Source organism: Podarcis erhardii, assembly GCF_964252035.2.
Source record: "Podarcis erhardii genome assembly, chromosome: 7".
In the NCBI taxonomy this organism is placed as follows: Eukaryota; Metazoa; Chordata; class Lepidosauria; order Squamata; family Lacertidae; genus Podarcis; species Podarcis erhardii.
The window spans coordinates 3,422,164-3,448,149 of NC_138511.1; the positions used below are offsets into that span (position 1 = coordinate 3,422,164).

At 48.0% G+C, this 25,986-nt stretch overlaps 1 protein-coding gene across 1 annotated transcript in view; it reads left to right on the forward strand.

The window, feature by feature from the left end:
- The window catches only part of FAM178B (family with sequence similarity 178 member B), a gene marked incomplete at its 3' end in the record, with an annotated part of 184,565 nt that overhangs the window by 40,093 nt on the left and 118,486 nt on the right, over window positions 1-25,986 (forward strand). The window contains exon 9 of the mRNA XM_081871480.1: window positions 12,792-12,873. Within this exon, the coding sequence (XP_081727606.1) occupies window positions 12,792-12,873 (82 nt within the window). The remainder of the gene's footprint in view (window positions 1-12,791; window positions 12,874-25,986) is intronic.

The window sequence follows — 25,986 nt, forward strand, 5'->3', positions numbered from 1 at the left end:
AGCCCCTCTATTTGCAGCATACCTAAGGAAAAGCAGCTCTCAGAGAATATTACCAGGAACTTACTATGGAGTCCCCACACAATGTTCAGGAAGTCCTGTTGCCTTGGTGTGTCCAACTCCAATATCACATTCGGTCTCAGCTGTTTTCCCACTCAGAAACAGGAGAGGGTTTGGTTCAGCTAGCCTAGCATCCTCTTTCCAGCAGCGGCTGTGGGTAGCCGGATATCTCTGGGAAACCCAGAGCAGACCATGGAGGCAAGAGCCCTTTTGTGGTGGTCTGTCTCTGCTTACAGTATCTCTTGTGGCTAGGAGCAGTGGCGGACCCCGGGGTCTCAGATTTCAGCTGCACCCTGTGCAACACCAAAATTTGGTGCCCCCGCCTCTTGCCTTCCATTCCACATCATAGTAGTGGCATGCCCTGAAGCGCCCCAAGACTTTGCGCCCAGTGTGTCATGCTCCTCTAAACCCGCCTCTGCTGGTAGAGCCTGGTAGACCTCTCCTCTTCAAGTTTTCTAGTCCTCTTTTAAAACTACCCTGGACCCCCTCCAGACTGGTGTGTTTTTGCAGGTATATTCATTCTGCAGCATGTCCCAATAGGGCACTAGTGATGGATTTGTGCCATTCTGTCCACACATAATTCTGCTTTATTAGTTGTTCTGTGATACTTTCCCAGTATTGCTGCCTTGTTGCCATATGGAGAAGCACTCCTGGGCTACAGTGCAATGAAAGTGCGACATAAGATCGACCAGGTCATTTGTGGTATAAAAAGTTAAAGGATTTCAGCAGGAGGCTATGGCACACGCACCAATCGGAAACAAAGCAGAGTTTCCCTCCTGGAAACGTTTGCAGGCACAAACGGTACCGAAAACGGGATAACATAGAATGACCCTGATGCCATCATGAGTGCAAATAATCACAATAAAAAGAATGTCTGGAATGGGCCCTAAGCGAATGCCCATCATTACACCTTGTTTCACAAATTCCACTGAATAAAACAGAATTCCCTTTTGTAAGTCCTAAATCAATTGTTGACATGTTTTATTGAGTATCCCTAATATACTCAATACTCAAGAAAAGGAGAGGGAGAGAAAGCTTTCCAGCCTCTCCTATCCAGATGTTTTGGGCTGCAGCAGGACAGCTGGGCTGGCTGGGGCTAATAGGGGTTGCCGTCCGAAACATTCCATCAGATGTGCTGGAAGTCCAGCTGCATCAGGCACCTCCTGCACCCAAACTGTTTTCAGCTTGACATTATAGGAAGTTGCTATGTAACTTTAAGACCTGGCACCTGAATTGCTTCTCCCTCCCTGTCGCTTTTTCATTTAGAGAGCAAGCCTGCGAGCCAGGAGTGTCTTGCCTTACTTGGTTCCATGTAGCCTGCTCTTCCAGTGCTGTAAATAAATAGAACATCTGAAGTCTGCTGGGTTGGGGAATGTTGCTGTGACCTCACCCACCCCATCGTCTAAAGCCCAAACACTTCAGCCTTATCTTGGGGTGGGGGTTGTGCTTTGACATCTTAGTCTTAGTGCCCCCTTTCTCCCCCTTCCCAGCACTGATCCCATTAACTATGTACCCCAAAATTTGGGATCCACTCCAAACCTGTTCCAAAGTTTGGCAGTTAATTTGCAGCATTTTTCAGTGAAAGCCCTGCCCACAGGTGTTAGTTACAACCCCCGTGATTGATGTATTTGATTACTCAGTTTGTGGGGCGCTACAAATTGTGATGTTTTCACTGCAAAATGCTGCAAAACAACTGCAAAACTTTGGAACAGGTTTGGAGGGGATCTCAAACTTTGGGCTTCATAGTTAAGTTATCCTCCCAGCGCATCCCTGAGCAGACTGCAAGTATGAGCGATCCCAGCTGCTTTGGAGCTTCATAAACTATGGACCCCAAAATCTGGGATCCCCTCAAAACTGGTGCCAAAGTTTTGTAATTGTTTTGTTGTGAAAACCCCAGATTTTGCAGCACCCTACAAATAGAGTAATTTAAACTCAAAATGGGGGCCATGGGTATGACACCAAAATCCAATGCTTTTCAATCCAAACTTTGGCAAATGTTTTACTGCATTTTGCATTCAACTCATGTAAATCCCATGAAAATCCCATGAAAATCCCATGTTTTTGCAGCATCCCACAAATGGGGCAATAGACCCTCAAACCCGGGGGTCGCAGGGTCCCCCCAAAACCCAACATTGTTTGGTTCACTCCAAACTGGCGCCCTTCTTTTTTATTGTATGGTAAGTTTATAAGTTTAAAATCCACATATGTATCAGAGTCAGCAGATTCTGGGGTTCGTAGTTCATGGAGTTGGCTGCAGGCACAAGCAAAGGCCTGTGGAGCCCTTGGAGCCCTCCTGCACATCCGCCAACCCCTGTCCCGCTTCCAGCTCTCCCTGGCTCTGGGGGTATGGGGGCACATTGACGGGGGCTGCCTTTGAAATACATTCTACACCTCCCTTTCCTTCCTGCCTCACATCACATCCAGCCAGATGATAATGCCGCGCAGAGAACGCTCCCAACAGCACTTGGGCACGCTGGGCTTGTCTGCCCCCCAGGGAGGAGGCAAGCTGCACTCCACTTACTTTCGCCAGTGGGCATGGCGGGGTGGATCTCTCGATCTCTCTCACCAACCTTACCCCCCCCTCACCTGTCATATGTCACACAGGCAAGTGGTTAGAGTGCCAAAGACCTGGGAAACCCAGGTGAATATCCCCCCCACACACACCCGTAGCTGTGATTTTCATGAATGCATTTGTTTTGTTCTGTGGCAAAAAAGCAACTAATGAATTTAAAGCTGTAACACAGGAGTAGGCAACCTAAGGCCCGGGGGCCAGATGCGGCCCAATCGACTTCTCAATCCGGCCCATGGACAGTCCGGAAATCAGCGTGTTTTTACATGAGTGGAATGTGTCCTTTTATTTAAAATGCATCTCTGGGTTATTTGTGGGGCATAGGAATTCGTTCATTTCCCCCCAAAATATAGTCTGGCCGCCCACAAGGTCTGAGGGACGGTGAACTGGCCCACGGCTTAAAAAGGTTGCTGACCCCTGCCTTTAACAGGTAAAAGGTACCACCTGTGTCCCCAAATGCTGCAATAATAGCAAAGACAGAACTGAGAGGATGTTTGGAATTCACGCGGAGGAAGGGGAGGAACATGAACAAACTGCTCTTTGCTTGCATCCCGTTAGCTCAGCTGCGCAGTCAGGAGTGGGCCAAAGCCTCCCTCTTGGCCCGTATCCCAAGGTGTGCAGGCCCGAGTCAGCAAGTGACGCTGATGGCTCTGCAGCCGCCCCTCAGGTCCAAAGGCAGCTCTCAATTGCCAGCTCAACTGGGAATGCTTTCGCAGGTAACTGGCAGCTTGCCTCTCTGTGTCGGGCACCTGAGAGTGGATGTCAGCTGTGCTGATCCCTGTGGCGAAGGCAGAGAGGCCAAACATTCTTGCTGGATCAGACTGGAGTGGGGTGTCTTCTTTTGTGGTACACTTCTTGCTTAGAGGAAGCACTTCCTGTCTCAGGGAACTGATCTCTACTTACAGCCATTAGAGTTAAGATGGATGGCCGTCTGCCATGTGTTACAGGAATTTATGTAAAGGTTGGGGGGAGTTGCCCCTCCAGCAGACATCACACACACACACTGACTACCAAACGCAAAACATCACTCCTGCAAATGTCCCCACAAAACACTTCATCACAGTTTTTCCCTATCTCTATTCAACAAATACAACAATTCACTGATAAATGTATTTATGTACTGGCTCACTGGGAAAACTTTAGAAAGTCATATAAAAATGCTCCAGTATGGATTTGCACCATTCCAAATTTGTTCTGTTTGGGAAAGGAATGGTTACCAAGGAGGGAATCTGGGATGTGAGCAGCCATAATCCCTGAAACCTGGGATCATGCACACAGCAGCCTCTTGCACAAGACTGGCATCCTGGCAGATGGGTGCCAGACAGGCAGTCATCCCTTGGACAATGGCAAACCACCCAGGAATGGATTAGGTCCTCAGTCAGGGGGAAACCAGGAACTTGTAAATATTCCTACTGTATCACTTGATGGGTGTGTGGTGGTGGGCAAGGGAGGTTGGGGGCAAACCTGACAAACTGGTTTCTGCCAGAAAACCCCTCCCTGTTTGTGACATATGTATGATGTATCTGTGATGTAAGCATGATGCTTCACCTGAGGTATTTATGGGAAAAGGGAAACCGTATAAAAGAGGAAGCATCCCTTGTTCGGGGCTTCTTCCTGCTTCTTCTGTGGGGTGGCTGGAGGTCCTGTTGCAACAGTCTTTTAAATAAAGGTCAAGCCTACAGGCTGCTGTTTTGCTCCTATTTTCTTGGAATTTTCCTTTTACACATGGATGCTTTAGCTGAGATTCCTACTTTGCAGGGGGTTGGACTAGATGATCCTTGGGGTCCCTTTCAGCTCTACAATTCTGTGATTCTATGGTCTACACAGGAACTGAACGCAGATAATGCTTATGGGGAGGACTTAAAATACTTGAAAGTCCTTCTGTATCCAAGAACTTGTCCACACATGTAAAAGTATATATTTAAGGAAAAATGGATGCTTAACATGTGCAAGGGAACTTTGATGCAGGAGAGGGGGCTGTTTTCCAACAAATACCCCCCTCCCCCCCACTCATTTTAAGGCAGAGGTGGTACAACACAAGCCTGGGAGGACTCTGCCACACGCCCTTCCTCGGTGTTTGGATCACCTCTGGGACATTCTTCTGATGCATTTTCTCTCACGTGCTGCTGGCCGCTGCTGTAAGTAATAATTCCTGCACAATGTTTGGTGGGCAGGGAGCATTTTAAGTTCATAGTGTAGGTGTAATTTATGTGGTTGCTGCGGGTTCATGCATCTTAATCCAGAAGGGGCTGCAACAATGATCTTGTTTCTCCTACACAACTCCAGGCAGAAAATTCACCCCTGCTGTTCCATGAATTGAGACTATTATACCTTAATGACTCAAGAGGTGAACCACAGAGTGCAAAGCATTTCGCTTCTCCGGCAGATAGATGGAGAGAGTCAGGGACGCTTGAGCTCGGTGCTGGCATTACTATGAGTGGCACCAGTGCCATCTTTGCCTGTTGCATGAACTGGCCCAAAGTGAGCCTGTCCCCCCCCCCCAAGGAGCTCCAGGTGGCGCACATGGTTCTCGCCCTCCCCATTTCCTTCTCACAACAACCCTGCGAGGTTGTGGGCTGAGAGATGGTGACTGGCGCAAGGCCACCCTGTGAGCCTCATGGCTGAGTTGGGATTGCTCCCCCCAAAGGAAACACATCTTCAAAAGAGAGGACAAAAAGGGTAACATATTTGCATAAATTTTACATATGCTCATTTAAAGTTGTAAGTCAAATTTTGAAATAATTACTGTAATTTAAGTAGCAATGCAATCCAAGTCTCCATGCAGTGGCCATTGTGCCTGCATGTTTAGCCTGGAGAAGAGGAGGTTAAGGGGTGATATGATAGCCATGTTCAAATATATAAAAGGATGTCACATAGAGGAGGGAGAAAGGTTGTTTTCTGCTGCTCCAGAGAAGCGGACACGGAGCAATGGTTCCAACCTACAAGAAAGAAGATTCCACCTAAACATTAGGAAGAACTTCCTGACAGTAAGAGCTGTTTGACAGTGGAATTTGCTGCCAAGGAGTGTGGTGGAGTCTCCTTCTTTGGAGGTCTTTAAGCAGAGGCTTGACAACCATATGTCAGGAGTGCTCTGATGGTGTTTCCTGCTTGGCAGGGGGTTGGACTCGATGGCCCTTGTGGTCTCTTCCAACTCTATGATTCTATGATTCTATGCTCAGTCTGCTTTCCAGGTGGTGATTTTGGATGGGCAAATTCAAAACTGCCCCCTCCCCTCTTTCTCTCCTTAGGGTTCTTTCTCATTAAACCACACTTAGACACGAGCAAAAGACCTCTGGCCTGTGCATAAATCATTTCTCTTCTTGCCTATGGCACTCTTTCCCCCTTGGGTCTGGTGTGCTCTCACCTGGGGTGGCATTTTGATGAGGATGACGATGTCTGGATGTTGCAACACACACACACACACACACACACACACACACCCCAAAAGAACCCCCCAAAGGCATGAGCAGCACTGAGTCTACAAGGAACGGCTGTGTGCAAACCCCCTGTAGCCCCCGTCCTCAGAACCTAAGAGCCTGTAAGCAACTGTCAGCCCAGGAAAAGGTGGCCCCTGCTGCTTAATAGGTGTAGTCCTTGGCAGTGGCGTAGCGTGGGGGGTGCAGGGGGGGCCGGCCGCACCGGGCGCAACATCTGGGGGTTAGGGAAATCCACGAGTTAGGGGGCGCAAATCCACGGGTTAGGGGGCGCAAATTACTTGCCTTGCCCCGGGTGCTGATAACCCACGCTACGCCACTGGTCCTTGGGTAGGCAAATTAAGGCCCAGGGGGCCGGATCCAGCCCAATCACCTTCTAAATCCGGCCCGCGGATGGTCCGGGAATCGGCGTGTTTTTACATGAGTAAAATGTGTGCTTTTATTTCAAATGCATCTCTGGGTTATTTGTGGGGCATAGGAATTCGTTTTTTGTTTCTCCCCCCAAAAATATAGTCCGGCCCCCCAACAAGGTCTGAGGGACATTGGATCGGCCCCCTGCTGAAAAAGTTTGCTGACCCCTGGCGTAGTCTAAGTCCAGTGTCAATTTTTTACTCTGCATACTACACTGCTGCCAGTGAAATACCCTGAGGAAGATTTGGAGCTGCTTACACTGAGTCTGGCTATTCATCCATCTAGCCTTAGGGTTGCTGTTGTGGCACCCATGGGTGCACGTGCTCCCCCCAAGCCTTCCCTGCTGCCTGTAGGTTCTGCTTCCCCTGCTAAAATTAGGCTGGAAAGGAGTACGCGAGGTTGCCATGTGTTTGGTGTATCCACTACAAGTTTCTCCGGTCTGCAACTGTGCCCATCGGCCCCCAAAGGTTAGCAGCCATTGACTAGCCCAGAGCTGTATACTCTGACTGGCAGCTGCTGAGCCCCATCCTGAGGCAGAGTCTTCAACCAGACTTCGCATGTGAGATTTGTCTAACTGCAGGATCAAAAGTTTGGACTCGAGTTCTGAATACAAACCCTGTGGGTCTGACTACTGGAGATGAATAAGAAGTGTGGGGCTATCCCCATGGCACACTGCTGGGGGGCTCCCTCGGGGCATGCGGTAGGTCAGTAGCGTCGACCAGGGACAGTCTGACCTGAGCCATGTTCACACATAACGCTGACCGTTAACTCAGCTTGGGCAAATTAATTTGTGCGCAAGCTGCGTGAAAGGGCCCTCACACTGAGAGCTCCTCGCAGGGAAACAAATCACAAAGTGACAGGCTTAGCGTTGCCTCCAGTGCTTGAGACTGGTCGGGAGAAACAAACCACCGTACTGGTTCAGACATCATGATAAGCCAGTCATTCCATGGTTTGCAGACCAGACCCTCCCTGTGTCCCGATTTTCCAGGGACAGTCCCAAATTTACAGAAGCCATCCCAGTTTCTGAATTGTTCCCTGAATGTCCCACTTTTCCATAAGGACGTCCCTATTTCACTTGGAGAAATGTTGACGGGTATGGAGTTATGTGACCATTGAGCCAAGGAGATAAGTAACTATACAACCTTTAGAAAACATCTGAAGGCAGCCCTGCATGGGGAAGTTTTTTAATGTTTAATGTTTTATTATGTTTTTACTGTATATATGTTAGAAGCTACCCAGAGTGGTTGGGGCAACCCAGTCAGATGGACAGGGTGTGTTGTTGTTGTTGTTAAAAAATAGGATGTCCCTATTTTCATCAGACAAATTTGGTAGGTATGTGTTAGATTCCCTGCTGGATAGAAAGCATGGATAGAAAGCTGGATAGAAAGCTTGTGCACAGGTTCATTTGCCTTACTGTAGCTAATGGGCAGCACCCTGACTGAATGTGGCCCCACATGGCCTGTGTGGTGATGGTGAGTATTCTGTGTTCACTGGTCACTTCCAGAGGCCCAGTTTACTGAGCTGTCACTCTGGATTGTTTGCACAGCATTTGGGAGGGGCTAGATGACATCGGCCAGTTTACCCAGCATTCATTCTGATTTCCTTGCAAGGTGACACAGTGCTGCGTTAAGCATCCTCCTCACACTTCTCTCCCAGACCTCAGGACGAGAGATCACCCTGGATCTTTCCTCTGAGAACAAAGGAGCAAACATGGCTGCCTTTCACTTTTCTGGGTTAAACAAGAAACTTTTCTATGCAGGTTATTTACTTCCTATAATAAACAATTTTCTTATTTTTCTCAACCATATCTATCTATGAGTGATTGCAAAAGATAAAGTGTACCCTGTAGACTAATTCACAAACCACACTCTGCATACCAAAGCTTCAATGGGATTATGGTCTTTCAGTCTCTCCAGGGGAGCCTCCATACATTATGGTATTGGGGTAGTTATATGTGAAGCCACTTTCAATACTTGTTTGTACCTTTTAAGGTTTTTGAGTCGACATACTGGTACATCCTCATCATCATTATCATCATCATCATTTATTAAATTCGTATACTGCCCTATATCTGAAGATCACAGGGTGGTTTCCTGAATGAGCCTCACTGGCAGGAACTGCCCAAGGACACTTCTTCCACAACTCTTTTTCATTTCAGTGAGGCTCATGCAGCAGAACTTCTTCCTGGACTGAGCCTGTGTTGCGTGGGAAGTGAGTGGTGGGCCACTTTGGATTTTCTGCATCAGGTATTCAGATGCCTCACTCCAACTACCTCACAGGCTGTTATTACAGCAAAGGCACCCACCTCATGCCAGGTTGACCTCAGTTTCTGGAAATCCCGTGTCTTGTTGTGGTGAAAGTTCCTATGTTCTGGCTTCTTGCAAGAACAACGAAAAGACCTTGCTGATTAGGGAACTGTTAACAGGTTCTTGGCTCAGAAAAAGGGATGCGGCTTGCAGCTCTGCCTTCATACTCCTTGTTTTCAAACACGTCCATCTTCACACACCCCTGCTTTTTCTTCCTTGATGGCACTCTTGAGAACATCATGACGACAATGGTTTGTTTTTCCAAACCCACAAGTGTCTAGCCCTAATAGGTGAAGAAAGAATACCAAAAAGTGCATTCCCTTGAAAGATGAGATAAGCTGGGTCATGTTTTAGCTTGGTAACAGAAAAAGCAACAAGCCTGTCGTTGCATAGAAAGTTAGCATGTCACGAGGAAGGTTGTATGAAACCCTTCTCCTTGCCTTGGTTGAGTTCTGCTGCCGAGAGTTCTATCCATTCAGACAAACAGCCCTCCTAACTTAGATCCTGACGTCTAGGAAAAGCTGTTACGACTTGAGTCTGCTGTGGGCATTTCCACACAGCAGAGTTTCATGTGGGCTCAGTGCTGCTGACACATGCAAGTTTTGCACACCATCAACATGGCATTGGCCTCCTCAGTATGCCATTCCCATATTATTTTCCCATTTAAAGCAGATTTACCATTTCCAGGGGAAATCCAGTTACTCAGCCCCATGGAAACAGTAAATCCAGATTGAGAGAGGACTGGGAGGAGATATGGAATGTGGAATGGCATTTTGATGAGGAGGAGGCTGTGTGGATGTTGTGAAAAAATCCCATGCCTGAGATGAGCAGCACTGAGTTCATAGGAAACTGGAACTGGAAGTGCCCTGTGTGGATTGGCCGCCCATTGTCCTCTTCATGGTGCTTTTCTGATCTCCTTTGCTCTGCCAGCACATACACCAAGTTAAAGAGGATCCAAAATTACCTGTGCAGTCAACTCAAATTCTACTACCAGAACCCCCAAATTCTGTAACTGAGATTTGGAAGCAATATGGGTCTGTTGGGCCAACTTAGAGCAGAAAATAGCTGAATGATACATGGAGTGAAGGAGTCCCTCATCCCTTTTCTGGGATCCAAGGGCAAACCAGAAAACGTCTGGGGCAACTGAGCATTGCTTGTAGTGCAGTCTTCACCTTTAGCCCCCCAATGTTTTCAGGTTTTCCTACAACACAAGTGAGCATTAGAAACTCCAATACTTTTCTCCCCTGTCCCATTCCTGACAGCGACAATTATCGTGTGGTTGTTGTCCCTGGGTTTTGAGTACCTTGTTGTACTCCATAATTTTTTTCACAAGCCACCATGTTACAGGACATGGCATTTTTGAGTATAGCTTCCTAGATCTGGCTCTGTATCCCTGTCTGTCATGGAGGAATGAACAAATCTATCAGATTTCCTCATTTTCCCCAATCTTAAATTCATTTCTCCACATTCCCACAGCAATTTTCATTTAAAAAAAACACATTTAAATTTCCCCTAATATGTATGTTTTTCTGCAATGTTGATAAATATGCATATTTTTGCAAGCAGTTTCTCCATAACTTAATGGATTTTTATATGGTATTTCCACTGATTTAGACATTTTATATGCATTTTTGTACACATTACTTGGCTGGAGAACTGCATGACAAATTTTAGAAATGTGTGAATTTCAAAGGAAGGCTGTGTTACAATTCACATATTGTTTCAAAAAGTGTGGATTTCATCAGTTCGCCTGCAACGGAGAACTGAGTTGAATTGCATCCCCCCCCCCCGCCCTCCCACTCTGCCAGCATTTCCTTTCCCTTCCTCCTTGTCTCTTTCTCATTTGCTTTCCCACCTCCACTTCACCGTCTTTGGCTCTCTCTCACCTTCCCTTCTTCCATACAATACTGCAGGGAGAGTCTTTCACTGCCATCCCAACGGGATTCATGCTGCAGGCCTACCCAGCTGCCCAGGACAAGAGGGGGATTTGGAGGGCCTTTGGTCCTGCTGCTGCTCCAAGCTCCCTGCCTCCCCATAAGCGGCTATGCGGGCACACACCCCTTCTCCAACTGCTGCATCCCTCTGGCTCCCCCTCCTCCAAGCCTAAGAATGGAGTCGCCTAATTGTTTAAGCCACACAGAAAGAGGCATCCAGGTACTAAATTACAGGGTTGGAGCTGCACTGGCAGTCAAACAGCAGGCCTGTGACAAATGCAGTTAAGTGCAGTCTAATGAGCCTGGCCAGATGTGCTCCACCACAGCAGTGCGAAACTGAGTGTGAGAGGATGAAAGAGGGAGACTGAGAGGGACATGAAAAGGAGTCCTGAGGTTGCCCAGTCCAAGCTTAGGTTTGACCCTGGCAGAACAGAGATCAGGAGGTAGATAAAAGAAGAGTTGGGAGAGGAAAATCTTATTAGGAGCTGTGGGAAGAGTGGGGTGCTGATAGCCGCCAGCAGGGACAGCCAACTTCTGGGCAGGCTCCAGTCTCCAGGCAGAGCTCTGCCATGTGGTGGGTCTTGGGTCTTGTCAAGGTTGGCAGGTCTGTTACCACCACGAGGCAGGAGCTGCTCCAGGTCAAGCACTGCTGGAACCAAGAGGAGCTGCACAAGAACACAGGAGTTCCAGACTGAACAGAGAGAGCTTCTTTACACCACTTCAGAACATCGGCCCATATAGCCCAGTACTACCACCACTAACCGGCAGTGATCACTTTCAGGCAACCCGACTTGGAGGTGTTGGGTGCTGAAACCGAGATGTGCCAAGGCTCCCTTGCACCCTGGGAAAGGAGCTGCATTGGCTCCCCGCATCACCTGCCCCCTTGGTGAGGGACTAATAGCACTCGCTGCCAGCCGACTGGGGAGGGCGCCCCACAGGACTGCTGCGATGGCCCCCGCCAGTGACCAGATTCCTTCACTGAGGTGCCCAGAGGAACTTCAGTATGCTGATGGCAATGTAGTGTGCGCACACTCAGAGGATGACCTTCAAGCCACCCTAAATATATTTGCAGAAGTTTACAAGAAGCTTGGCCTGTTGCTCAACATCCAAAAAACCAAAATGCTGCACCAACAAGCACAAAACAACCCCTCTGCAGCGTCACAAATCCAACTGGTGTAAAGTTGGAAAATGTCGCTCACTTCTCCTACCTGGGCAGTTCTCTTTCCTCAAGGGCCAACGTTGATGCCAAAATCCAGCATCGCCTGAGCTCTGCAAGTGCGGCTTTCTCCCTATTGAAGTGCAGAGCTCTCTCCACCGTGGTTTCCAGCAACTGGTATTCAGAGGCCTACCCCTGCCTTCCGCAGCAGACGCAAAACATAGCAATCATGGCTAGCAGCCTTCCATAGTCTTATCCTCCATGAAATTGTCTAATCCTCCTTGAATCTCATTCATTGCTTTCATTGTCTTTTCATCTTGTGGCAGCCAATTCTATAGTCCAACTGTGTGAAGAAGTGCCTCCTTCTGTAGTGAGCTAGCACGTGTGGAGAGAGGCGGTGCTAAAACTTTCCCCTACAAAGTGCTGGTTGTGTGGATTCAAGGAGGTTTCCACACGAGGGAAGCATCACCAACCTGATTCCCTATCCCTGCCCTCTGGTGCTGTGCAATGCATAATTCCACTCCTTCTGGCACATCCTGCTGTCTCTGGCTTCCAGCGTCTTCCACTGGGGTGAAGTGCAGCCGAGGGTAGCCGGGCTCCACCTGTGTGAGGTGATAGATCTGGTGGTAAGGAAATGCTGCCTACGATGTTTGGCTAGAGGTAGCTCCTCCACACTTGCATGTCATCACTTGAGGTTGCAGCCATCAAGTGATAATACTTGCCAGCACTTACATAAGCCTTTTAGAGTGCTTCACTTGGTGTTTTTTCTGTTGCTTCCTGTGGCTGTGACTGATAGGCCAGCACTGTATGTTAATGTTTTATATGATTTTTTTTAAAATGGCATAATGTATTTACCTTTTTAAATGGGGACCTTTTAGGCAGCTGATAACTCCGAGTGATGGTGTGTCCCTGCTTCTTTTGCAGCTGATGTCTTGGAGCCCAGTTGCCTCACCAGGTGCCTTCCAAACTCTCTGGGAAATCAGCGCTCCTCAGATTGCCTCAGCCGGTCAGTGTGGGGTTGTGTGAGGGGGCAGTTTGTAAGATGAAGCTGTACTTGTCTGGCAATGAGAGGTGTAGTCTGAAGGGCACTAGGTTGGGGATGGCTGGGGAAGAAGTTCCAAACTGCTGCACGCAACTTGAGCCTTTTGTTTTATTCCATTCCTGCCTGTACTGGGTCTAAGGTCCATTTCCCACACTGCACAGCAGTGAACTCGGGTTTCCTTCGGGGCACGTGCTCAGCAGGGAGCCACAACCAACCCCAGCTCCTGGCCTGTGTGAGAGACCACTTTAGGAACACAGACAGTTGGCTTAATCAGAGTCAGAGCAATTGCCCCATCTAGCTCAGTGCTGCCTACACTGACTGGTAGCAGCTCTCCAGGATTTCACACGGGGAGTCTTTCTCAGTCCTGCCTGGAAATGCTGTGGACCTTCTGCATGCAAACCCGGCCACCCACCCAGGGCTGGCTCAAGACATTTTGCTGCTTGAGGTGAAGGACAATATGCCTCTCCGTGCCCACAGCCGCTCCCCGGAACAGGCACTGACCAGACTGGGCAGCTGAATCCAGAGCCTTAGCTTCCGGAGGGCTAGCCAGGCTTTTTGCCCCGGGGGAAGCCTCCAGAGGGGTGCCCTTGAGGCTCCCAGCCTGTGGGGGTGTGGACGCAAATGCACGTGGGGGTGGGGGTGCCAAACTGGGTCTTTGGCCCGGGTGAAATAAAGCCTAGTTTTGCCCCTGGCTGAACCTTGCTTAGTGGGCGCAGAGAGGGCTGAGGCCCCCACAGCTCTGCCTTGCAGTAAAGAGGAGCAGCCAGGGGGCTCAGGGGGCGTAGCTGGGAGGGGGCTGCCGTGGCTTCTCTGCCTTCCACTCGCACACAGGGGGAGATGCCTCACTCTGCCTGAGGCAGCAGGGGTGGGGTGGGGAACCTCAAGACCTGCAGTCAAATGTGGCCCTCCAGGTCTCTCCATCTGGTCCCGGAGCCTCCTCAGGGCCAGCTAGAGGATGGCTAGGGATGGGTGACTGTCAGTTTTGGTTTCTCTCCCCCTTGCATTTTGGCAGTCTTAAGTTTGGTTCTCCACATTTATGTACTAGTGATTTTGTTTCATAAAGCCCTCTTGAAAATTTGTCAGCACTTTAGTGCAGCTCTTTCCTAATGTTCATGTTTTTGTGTGCAAGTTTGCCTGAGATGCACATCATTGGCGAGCATTTTTCGTAATGCATTTTGTAGGTTATTTTCAAAGTGCCAGTTTTTAGGACAGCTGTGCTTCAGTATATTGTTTTTTAAAGTGCAGATTAAAATTTGAACTGTGCCGCCTTTCTCCCCATGCCTAGCCCCGCCCTTCCTCAACCCCGCCCCCTCTTCCTAGGCCACACCCCTCACTCTGGCCACACGCTAATAGAAACTTTGCCTTTACAAAACTCTCGGCTGCCTTTCAATTCCTCGGCTGTTTTGCAGGAGCAGAAACCATTTAAACTCATTTCTAAAAGATTTGCTTTTGATGAGATTCGGCAGCAACTCTCTGTTGAAGGGGAGGCAGGGAAGATTAGCATCTCGTGTGCGCCGGGGATGGGGAGCAGCCTCTCATTGCCTGTGTGGGCAGCCACAGAAAGATGTCTGATACCGCTTTAGATATTCTGTGCTTCTCTCCTAGGGAATTTGCTTACTTTAGCGAGCTTCTCATCTGTTCTCTGGCTGCTGCTCCACATGCAAACACTTCCCCGCTTCCCTCCGAGCTTCCAGGGCTGGGGTGGGGGGAGAGGAACACTTCAAACAGAAAGAAACATCTAAGGCAGCACCAGAGATGAGGGAGTCTTAATCTCCTGTTTGCTACATCCTCCTCCTCCTCCTCCTCCTCCTCTTCTCCTCCACGGCAATTAACTTCGGTGCCGCAAACAAAGATTAGGAATTCCAGGTGGGGAAGGAGCAGCCGGAGCCAGTGAGGTTATACGTACCTGGGATTATGCTTTCATGCAGTTGTCAGCCGCTGAGGGAAAGAAGAGACACAAACAGGGAGGGAAAGATGCTGTCGCTCATGGCGCCAGACCAGAGCCCCTTGGTCGGGAAGCTTCCCGTCTTAGTAGTGACGCTTCCACATGATCAGAATCTGTGCCCCAGCCCAGCCTTGTTATCCTTGCATTGGCTGGAGCCTTTGTCTTGGTCGGGCTCCGCACAGGTGACCAAGGTTAGAGACAGGGAAGCGCAAGCCAGCAGGCCCCCCAAGGCAGCCTTGGCAGGATCCCCCTCCAGCCCCAGCCCAGCCTCCTCTGCTTCTGCGCTGGCTGTGCAGGGAGGGCTTTTTCTTCCTTCCTTCTCTGCAAGGAAATCAGGATCCTGGGAGGAGGGTGCGGGGGGGGGGTGCATTTCAATCCTTGGCCTGCCAACTGTGGTTCAGATCTGGATTGGGGCCCTGTGCCAGGAATGTGTGTGCATGGGCCATTTGTGCAATATCCCACTTCAGTGAATAGGAGGTTTGTTTGCTTTTCTCCGGTACAAATTCGGTGTAGAGCCTCTGTTTGTGAATGGTTGGGGTTGTGGGGGGTGTGGGTGTGTGGGTGTATGAGAGAGAGAAAGAGATGTTCTCTTCCTCCTTTTGGCCCAAGCCCTGTCTTAGTTTTACAACTGTTTGCACAAACTCAGTCACCTTCCTCCTTCCCACAAAGATCTAGTAGCAGCACTTACAGACATGCTTAACGTTTGCAAGAGTTATCCAACTAAAATCTTGTTTTGCTTCAGGAGTAGGAAACTGCCAACATGTATAGCATTCTTTCCTTGAATTGCAAGGTAACCCACATTGAGCTCCAGTAGTGGTCTACTTGTAAATAACAACCTGCTTTTTATCCCTCCCCTCCTTTCCCCCCTAAACCGAGCTGAATGAGGGCTATAGCATTGGCTTTGAGATATGAGGATGTGCGCTGCCAGCCCAGAAATAAATAACATAAAAGTAAAGGTTCACAAATTGACAGCAGAGTGTGCAGGAGAGATGGGGAAGCCCTGAGTTTTGCTAATTCATAATAATAATCTCACTTTACTGGAGATGCACAACCCAGGAAGGGTGCAGGAGGAGTAGAGCCAAGGGAATTAAATTACATTTTAAAAATTGGAGTTTGCAGAATGGTAAAGGGAGATCAAATGACACTGCCAATTGGATGACCCCTTGCAATGGAAACTCCCACAGCAAGCTTTAGGTTACTAGAACTTATTCACACAGCACAGTGTCAAACTATGGAACTCCCTGCCATAGGAGGCCGTCATGGCCACCAACTTGGATGGCTTTAAGAGAGGACTGGAGAAATTCATGGATGAAAGGGCTATCAAGGGCTGCTAACCACAATGGCTCTGCTCTGCTGCCACAGTTCTGAACCCCAGTTGCTGGAAAGCACAGGGGGGAGACATGCTCTTGTGCTCAGATCCTGCTTGCGGGTTTCCTATGGGCATCTGGTTGGCCACTGGTGAGAACAGGATCCTGGACAAGAAGGGCCATGGGCCTGATCCAGCAAGACTTTCTTGGTTCTAATGTAGAACATTCTGCATGGAAGCCCCAGGAGGCCATCCACACCATAGACTTAACATTGTTTAAAGTGATTCCCTCCCAGCTGGAAACCCTGGGAGTTGTAGTTCTTTGTAGAGAGGCCTGGGGTCTAGAGAGATATTAACAGTATTCTCTGCACCCTTACCAAACGGCAGGGAGTGAGAGGAAGCCATGCCAGTTGTAGTAGTTTAAGACCCAAACTAGCTAACTATCAGTATGTCAGCACTTGGAAATATGAGCCATTCTTTTGACAATTTTTCTCCATCCCAAGCAGACCTGGAATTGTACTTTTCTGTAAAGGTGCTCAGAACTCTCTCTCATCAGTCCCTGACCCACCTGCGCACCTAGTATTCCTTGCAGGGAGGAACATGAGATTATAAAACTGATTTTAATCTGCAGTGCAGACGTGCACTTTTCCCTGCAGAAGGTATATTGCATGGGTTATGTGACGGTGCTGGCTGGAGCTGACAGGAGTTGCATTCCAAAATAGCTGGAAAACAGCAGGTTAGGGAGGCTGGTTTATTGCCTCATTCTGTTCCCTCCAGGCAATGCCAAACTTTTTTGTCCTTTTTTCGTTGCCATGCTAGTTTGGGAAGTGACAGAACTTTACAGCGTCCTCCTCTTGCTTTCCGTTCTCTCTGATGCCACCCATCCCCATCGCCTCTCCTCTGGGCCTGCAAATGCTCTCCTGCTTTCCCCCAAGCCAGGACTTAATTCCCCTTCTCCTTCAAGGTCCCCACAATGGGTTCTGGTGTTCACCACTGCTCATAGCTGTCAACTTTTCCCTTTTCTGGCGAGGACTCCTATTCTGAATAAGGGAATTTCCCTTAAAAAAGGGAAACGTTGACAGCTATGCCACTGTTTGGCTGCAGCTGTGCCTACACCAGAGGTGGACTTGCCCTCTGCAAAGGGAAGGTCTCTGTGTGCAGGCAGCCTCTGACAGCTGCTGTCCACAGGGGAGAGGGTTGGTGCACGGCCGTCAGGAAGTGGCAGAGAGCCTCCAGCTCAGTGTGCATCTGTGCAGCTGCTTACAGAGTGGCCAGGTGTGTAGCAAACAGAGCAGAGAGGGACGTAACCGATGGTGGCGCCTCACCTATGACTCACATTGGGGGTGAAAAAAGACATGACATTTTAGCAGTGGGCTCTTCACTTGCGGTGTGAGCCTGACTTTGCCACTTGCCTTTCAAAAGTGCATCAAAAGTGTTCCGAAAGTTGGGTGCCAACCCTACTCTCTGCCGAGTGTTGGTGAGATCCCAGGGGGTCCTGGGCACTCTCATAGGGTCTGTGCTCCTCTGGAGATTTGAAGATGTGGCAGAGACTTTCATAGATTTAAGAACTATGGCTTATTCATCTATTTACACCTTCCGTCTGCATGGAGAGAGTCCAGATCTTACAGCTTGGTCATTTCAAGAGGGGTTGTCCCCTACAGCAGTGCAGCTGTCCAGGGCATCTCTCCCAGCCAGCCTTCAGCCAGCCTGTCCAAGATGGATCCCAGACCTTGTTCTCCCCCACTTCTTCCCAGAACACCTTGCTAAAACTCTCTTCCTGTCATTTCAAACATACATCCCATCACCTTGGCACCATCTGACTCCCCAGGCCAAAGGATTCCTCTCAGATGCCCATCAACCCCTTTTGTCATGTTAAGTCGGCCCAGCTTATACCAGGGTGCCAACTTGACTAAAATATTTGGGGGGCGAGTAAGCCCTGTCCCCCTGCATAATCAGTCACATGACGTGGTGCACAGACACCATTTGAATGGCAATGCCCATCAACTTTTGGAGGACCGGCCCCCTCAAATATTTTAGGGGGGGGGGCAAAGGGACCTCAGGGCCTAAGAGTTGGCTCCTATGGCTTGTACTTTCATCCCTATCCCAATTCATTAAAACCCTTCCATTTATTAATTTCCATCCAGGGTTTAGGTGTGGGGTCTCCCCGGAATCTACAGCAATATATAAAACTCCTTCTGCCCCCCTATAATGCACACAAATGCTCTCTTCCTTCCTGTTCTTTGGTCACATTGACACCCATGCCATGCATTTAAAGCACAGGGCTTCCCCCAAGAATCCAGGGAAGTGTCATTTGTTATAAGGGCACTGAGTTCCCAGGATTCTCTGGGGGGAAGCCCTGTGCTTTAAATGCATGGCATGGCTGTGACTTCTCTCCTCCTTTCCTTCTTTCCCCATCTCCCCATTGCCCCGGCTTACTCTCTCTTCCTGCTCTCTGCAGTGCACAGCTGGTGGAAGCTGCTCTGGCGCAAGAGCCTTGCCCCGGGCCATCCGTGACAGGCAACCTGCCAGCTGTCACAGAGCCTGGATGCAAGTCTCCAAAGCCACTGCAGAGCACACTCCCCTTCCCACTGATGCCGCCAGGCCAGTGGCACACACACGTTCTGACATGCATGAGCCATACATAGGGTACCTGTTGCCCACGGGTTGTATATAGCCTCCCAAGTGCTCTTTGCATTGCTTGTGGATTTTTAGGAAATCCCTGAGAACAGGAAATACAAGTGGATCCCACACCTCTATCCACCTCTCTGTCTATTTCAGAACCATCTCCTCTGCCTAGGATATGCCCATGCATCAGGAGCGTGGCCATCTCTCAGGTGGGAGAGTCAGGAAATATATGAATGACAGACAGTTGTAGGTGAGCAAGTCAGAGTAGCATTGCTGTGTGACCATGGGCAATGCCAGCAGTGGGGGAACCTTTTCCAGCTTCTGGACAGCCTTCCAGTGGCCCCTGGTGCCAGAGAAAGAGTGGGTGGAGCAATGAATATACATTGCACAGTAGGCTGGTTTCTACATACAGACACACTGTCCTCTTTCCATCATCCAAGGAAGAAAGACGCTTTAGCAGAGTTTGAAGACATTTTCCAGTCAGGCAAAAATGCTCAGGGGTATTTTTGGCTGGGTAGAGAAGCAAACTTAGGGTCCCTTGCGCCTTTGGCTAGGAGCTGTATTGGCATCCTCTCCCGCCCCCCATCACTTTATCACAATAGCCACAATAGAGATTACTACATTTTACGTAGCCCAAGTTCTCAAAGCATCCAGAGTGATGGTGAGGGGAGGAGGAAGGTGAAAAGTGGAGCAAGACCGACAGGAAACTTATCCCGCATTTGATCTTGACAGCAGTAGCTCATTGCCAAACACATATACACTTCATAGTCCGAGAGGTGATTTTTGTGCCCCCTCCCCGCCTGGGCCTGCCCTCCCCCCCCCAGTGGGGACTGGTTTCACCAACTCCTAGGTGCGCCTTTGGCTGGGTAGTTTTGCAAGGGCCAAACAGAGAAACCTAGAGGGCTGCATTTGGCCTTGTGCCCGAGCTTCCCTCCCCCCCTACACTACACAAATAGGATTTTTTTTGGGGGGGTCTTCTCTTTGGAGTGTGTGTTTCTGCTCTGTGCATGCCTCCTTCCGTGCCCTTTAAAAGAAGGGCTCTCCTCGAGGGACTTCCGGGTTAGCGCCATCGGCAATGGCGGAGCTCCTCTGACAGAGCGGAACCCGCTCCGCAAAATCGGGTCTTGCCGCCGCAGTGAAGGCGGAGACCCTTTAAAAATCCCAGGCAGAGGAAGCCTGGGAACGTGGGATTCGGCTGACACCAGGAGCGCCTCCCCTACTCGCAGGGAAACCCTTTTTCGGGGATCCGAAGCGACGTGGGGTGAGCGGCGCGGTGTTTTGAATCGACCGCTATTTTTACGGAGTTGTCAGAGAGCGTTGACTTTTTCCTGTGGACAATTGGATTTTAAACAACAACCCATGAGTAGAACGAAAAATTGGACCTTTAAATAAGTTAATTTGGCATCGAACGGGGAAGGCTCAAACAGGAAGTCCACCTTCCCTTTCTGTAAATAGACTGAAGCAAAGTAGTTGCTAACTAAGGTCTTGGAAAGTCTTATGTAAAGGACCAAAACTCCACTGATTGAAATTATTTAATCCCCCCTGGAAGCGAGGGGAGAATCTGTAGGAGAAGGTGAAAATTTAAAATTGAAGCACCACGTCTCTGAACCTGGGAGCGGTTTGCAAAAAGCCCATCGACGGTGAACAGGATAAATTTGACAGCTAGTCTAAAAGAAGGACATTGTTTCCATTGTCCACTTCTGCGCTTAAAAAGAAGAAAAAGTAACTAAAAATTGTTACTAAATTTACTTTTGGAATTGTGCTGGAAACGATTGATACAAATGAAGTCTGGCTTCCTCTAGAGGGAGCCTTGGGACATTGTTACAAGAGTGCAGTTGCTAAGATAAAGACTGTGGGAAACCAGCTTTGACCTTGAACAACTCAAGAATGTCGGCTAAGGAAGTAGTAGTCTCTGTACTGAATAGGACATTCTATTTGTTGGGAAAGTTGTATAAACAGATAGATGTCATGGCTACCAATATTTATATCTTGGGAACAAAAGTGGGCAGCAGTACAGAAGTTGACAAAAATCCGGCACAGGAATCTATTTTACTTGAACAAATCGATGAATTGGAGAAGGAGAAAGTCGCTCTTGCTGAATATAATGCAGTACAAGGGGGAGCCTTGACCTTACAGAGGCAAATGGAGGATTATAAATTGAAGCCCTATATGACTGTAACTAGGAAAAGCCAGATTGTAAAGATGGGAGCCTGGCCTGGTTTGGAAAAGGAAAGTGGGAGAGATCCCCTTATGCAGGGATCAATCGACTTTTGGGATATGGATTTGGGCCAGGAGGAGCTTGGAGCTTTTGGGGCCTTTGGACTTGGAAGAATTGTGAAACAAGATTTGGAATACTTTGTGGGCCCTAGCCTCAACTATGGAAATCTGGCGGACTTGTTAAGAAGGAATCTAAGCATCGTTGGGTTGGAGCTCCCCCGAGATCTGCTTTTTAGCATTAAAGATTATCAAGAAGATCGGCAGAAGGGACGTCAAGAAGAGTTAAGAGCCTCGGATATAAGATCTCCAGGTTGATGGACTGTTGGAGGTTGATGGAACTGGCGGCAGGGGCCGAGACTGGGGAGGGGAGACGGTGGAAGAAAATTGGGAATTTGAAGTGTATATATGGAGATTTTTTTTAAAAAAAATAAAAAATTATTTAATGAGAGATGGAAAAATCATGGAATGAAATTTTTATGACCCTAGGGGAAATGTCTCAAGAGATCAAGTTCAAATATATTAGTTTTAATGAGAAATAAGATTAAATAAGGTAAAAATGGATGGTTAATTGGTGAAAGAAGAGAATGTAAAATTACAGTATATTAAGATAAATTGTTAGGATAAAAACAAGGTTGAAGGATTTGCTGAAATATTTAATTGAACTAGAATACATAGAGGGGAGGTGTGAGGAGGTCAAGGAAATAAGCTAAAGAAAGAAAGTTATATAAAGGTTTGATTTGCTCTTTTTTTGATTGTATGTATTTTTTTTCCTTTTTTAATCTGTTTTTCTTTTCTATTTTTTCTTTGATGTGACTTGTTTTTATGTATTGTTTTGTTTTCTTTTTTGTTTCTCTTTGTAACCTTTAAAATTTGCCGGACTTAAGGCTTTACTATGAGGCAGCAGCTTTCTGCTGGCTGAAACCATGGCTACTTCTTGAGGACACAGATATCTTGGATCTAGAAGGATATGACAATAATTTTGGTTGGCATGCGTATTTATGGTATGACAAGGTAAAAGTACACAAGAGTTTCAAAAACCATATTGTCAGAAAGGCGCTGTATAATGTTTGGATTAGATATAAGGATTTATTAGAAAGTAAAACCCCCAGATGGTTATCACCAATGGAAGCAAAGGCAGTTAAAAGACTCAACATGGACTCCGATTGGTTAAAATACTCAGAAATTTTGGAACATGATGGTGATAAATATAAACTTAAGAGCTACGAGAAGCTAAAGTCAAAAGTCCGAGACTGGTTGCATTATCATCAGATAAATGAAGTATTTAAGCAAGATAGGAAGATAGGCTTTCAGAGTGAGAGGTCTAAGTTAGAAACAGAGCTATTAGATTCCAATACTAAGAATCTTTCTAGAATGTATAATCTACTGCTGAAATGGAATGTACAGGATGAAACGGTAAAATCAGCAATGATTAAGTGGGCGCAAGATGTAGGTCATGATATTATGTTTGCTGACTGGGAACAGTTATGGACCACCGGCATGAAATTTACGGCATGTTCTGCCTTGAAAGAAAACATAATGAAAATGATCTATAGGTGGTACATGACCCCAGTCAAGCTGGCTAAGATCTATCATCTGCCTGACAATAAATGTTGGAAATGTAAAGAGTCTGAAGGAACTTTTTATCACCTTTGGTGGACCTGCCCAAAGATTAAGGCCTACTGGGAAATGATCTATAATGAAATTAAGAAAGTCCTTAAGTGGACATTTCCTAAGAAACCAGAGGCCTTTCTCTTGGGTATGGTGGGCCAATTGGTATCAAAGAAGGATAGGACTTTTTTTATGTACGCCACTACAGCAGCAAGAATACTACTAGCAAAGTATTGGAAGTTGCAAGAACTACCCACTCTGGAAGAATGGCAAACGAAGGTGATTGAATATATGGGACTGGCAGAGATGACCGGCAGAATCCGTGACCAGAGGAAGGAGGCGGTGGAGGAGGACTGGAAGAAATTTAAAGTGTATCTTGAGAATTGTTGTCAAATTAAGGACTGAAAAGATGTCGAGGGGTAAGAAATAAAGATTTACAGCTGTAAACTATAAACCATAGGGAAGAAGTTTTAAGGAGGTGATATGTAAAAATTGACTGAAGGGTTGCTAGAGAGAATTGTGAAATAAGGGTGCAGAACAGGAGAGGTATGGGGAAGTCTTCAAGTTTGTATGATTTGTGTTGTTTTTTTTTATGTTGTACTGTTATTTTTTCTTGTTATGTTTATGTTGTTATGTTTATGTTGTGAAAACTTAATAAAAATTATTATAAAAAAAATAAAATAAAATTTGAATAAATATCATTAAAAAAAAAAAAAAAAAAGAAGGGCTCTCCTCCCGCAGTGAGGCCCTTTCAGTTCCATGGGAATGGGGATTCAGGTAGGTAGCCGTGCTGGTCTGACGCAGTCAAAATAAATTTAAAAAATAAAAAATTGTCCAGTAGCATCTTAGAGACCAACTAAGTTTGTTCTGGATATAAGCTTTTCATGTATCTGAAGAAGTGTGCATGCACACGAAAGCTTATACCCAGAACCAACTTACGGTAGTTGGTCTCTGGACAATTTTTTAATTTTATTTATTTATTTCGAATGGGAATGGGGAATTTGCAGCCACCAGGGGTACAGGAAATAATCATCTTTGTGGAAACAAAACCATTGTGTGGAAGCCCCATGAATTTTTTCGAGATGAAAAGAGGCTTTTCCTCCATCTCAATGCCATGTCCAAAGCAGAGGGGCTTTCCCATGAGGCAGTGCTCAGAGTAGGAGAACATGAGACAAGCCGGAGCTAGAAGCCACAATCCACCAAGGCATTCTCTTGGAGAAGCCTTGCAGAGAAGCGCACGGCTGTGCTCAGGAGCTTTCCCCTGTCAGTTTTGAGACGGAAGGAGCTGTCACAGATGCCGTCAGCTTCCGCCTCCTGCTCAGCTCCTCAGGGAGGTTGCCCTCTCCACTGAAGAGCATGTGGGCAGGCGTCAAGTGCTTGGACTCACCCAGCAGATGTGAAAGTAGCCAAGAGATCCGGGGATATAATGGCTTTATCAGAGGGAGAAGGAAATTTCTTCGCTTCCTGCATCCGTTCTCTGGTTTCAGGAAAGCAGCTTTTTCTCATTGTAGCATAAGCTACGGGGGAGTGGGCATGTTTACCAGACTTGACTTTTCTGGCTTTCATAAGCTTCACTGTGGGGCTATCACTCTTGCACAGAGTGGAGAACACCAGCAATAAACATTCAGGAACTAATGGCTTAGCACAGCTGGGGAAGTTATTAGAGACAGTCGGCTCCGGCTCGGAACCACCCATGTGGGTAGCAGTGTAGGCGTCCATGAGGATGCAAAGACCGCAGGCAAATTGGAGATGTGTTTTAGTGGTTGTTAAGATTTCGGACAAATATTGTTGCAGATAAGCCTATATTAGGGCTCATCCATACTCCCATTCATCTTGTGCTTTTTCGACACGGGTCCGAGAGGTTTTTTGTTTGCTCTGTTGCTTTCCTCAGAAAAATCCGCTATTTACTGCTGAACTATAAAAAAAAGTGAATTGGGTTTTCTGCAGATTGATGTTTGTTCTGATTCAGTGGTAAACAGTGGGTTTTCCCAGGGAAAGCAGTAGAGCAAACGAAAAGCCTCTTGGACTTGTGCCCCAAAAGCACAAGACAAGCGTAAGTGAACACAGGACAAGTGGGAGTGTGGATTATTATTAGTAGCAAGTAGCAGTGGCAGTAGTACCCCGTCCATCTGACGGGGTTGCCCCAGCCACTCTGGGCAGCTTCCAACACATATAAAAACATAATAGAACTTTAAACATCAAAAAAACTTCCCTATACAGGGCTGCCTTCAGATGGCTTCTAAAGCCATGAGGCTCCTGCTTCTCTGGGCAGTTCACAACATAAAATTACAAGATGTGTCCAAGTGCAAGCCAAGACATTGATACAACAAGTGACACACTCCCTGCGTCTTCCTTTGGAAGAGCGAGGCACGCCTAGCTCTTAGCGCAGCAAGCAGCTGGAGTCCCAGGACTGGACTGGGCAAACAGATATGGGCAATCCTTTGAGCGGGTTGGGACTGCAAGATTTATTTGTGCCAGGGCTGGCGTCTCCATATCCTTGGAGACAGAGGTGGTGTCAGTGCCGATGCTCAGGGGCACCCTTTGGTCTTTCAGATTTCCGCGGCACACTGTGTGAGCCCAAAATTTGGCATGCCCATGCCTCTTGCCTTCCATTGTGCATGTGCACTACGTCATGGATGCAGCGCTCAGAAGCACCTCCCTCAGCTTGGCACCCAGTGGGGGGGGGGGACACACACACCAGTCATGCTGCCCTAAGTCTGCCTCTGCTATCCTGATGTCTCCCCAGCATCTGGTTTACTTTCAGTCTCCTCCCCAGAAGGAGGAGGCCACTCAGTGACAGGAGGCAGAGCTGGGGGCCACTCCACAGCAAAAGGTATCTGCTAGGCTAGGGTATCTGATGTCAGTGGGTGGTCCATCTCCTGGATCCAGCTCTCCATTCCCTGGACTACTGGCCGCTTCCCCAGACCCAATATTGCTAACCTTGCAGCACCAGCTTCCCAGCCAGCCGTCTGCCCAGGAGGCCCACATCTGGCTCCGTCCCTCGTTCATTTCTCCCACTCCTAGTGCTCTTGCGTGTGTGGTGCTGCTCTGCCCCCCACCCTCCATATCCCTTCCAGATGCACAGCAGTTTGTTGCTGCTCTTGCGCCCCACCCTGCCCCAGCCAAAGAATCTTCCCACCCCCAGCAACTAAATTGCTCAGGATATGTCCCAGCCAGGCGTCAGGTAATTGTGAGGTGAAGAGGAAAAAGGGAGGGAGGGAATTTGCCACCCGGCTCCTAAAAGCGGCAGTTTCCCTCCTCTCATCCTACATGGTAATTAGAGGATCTGTTAAGCCGGCGAAGAAACAAAGGCTGGGGTGGAGGGGGAGCCCACCAGCTGCAAATGGCTGCAACAAAGAAAGGCAGTGGTTTGTCT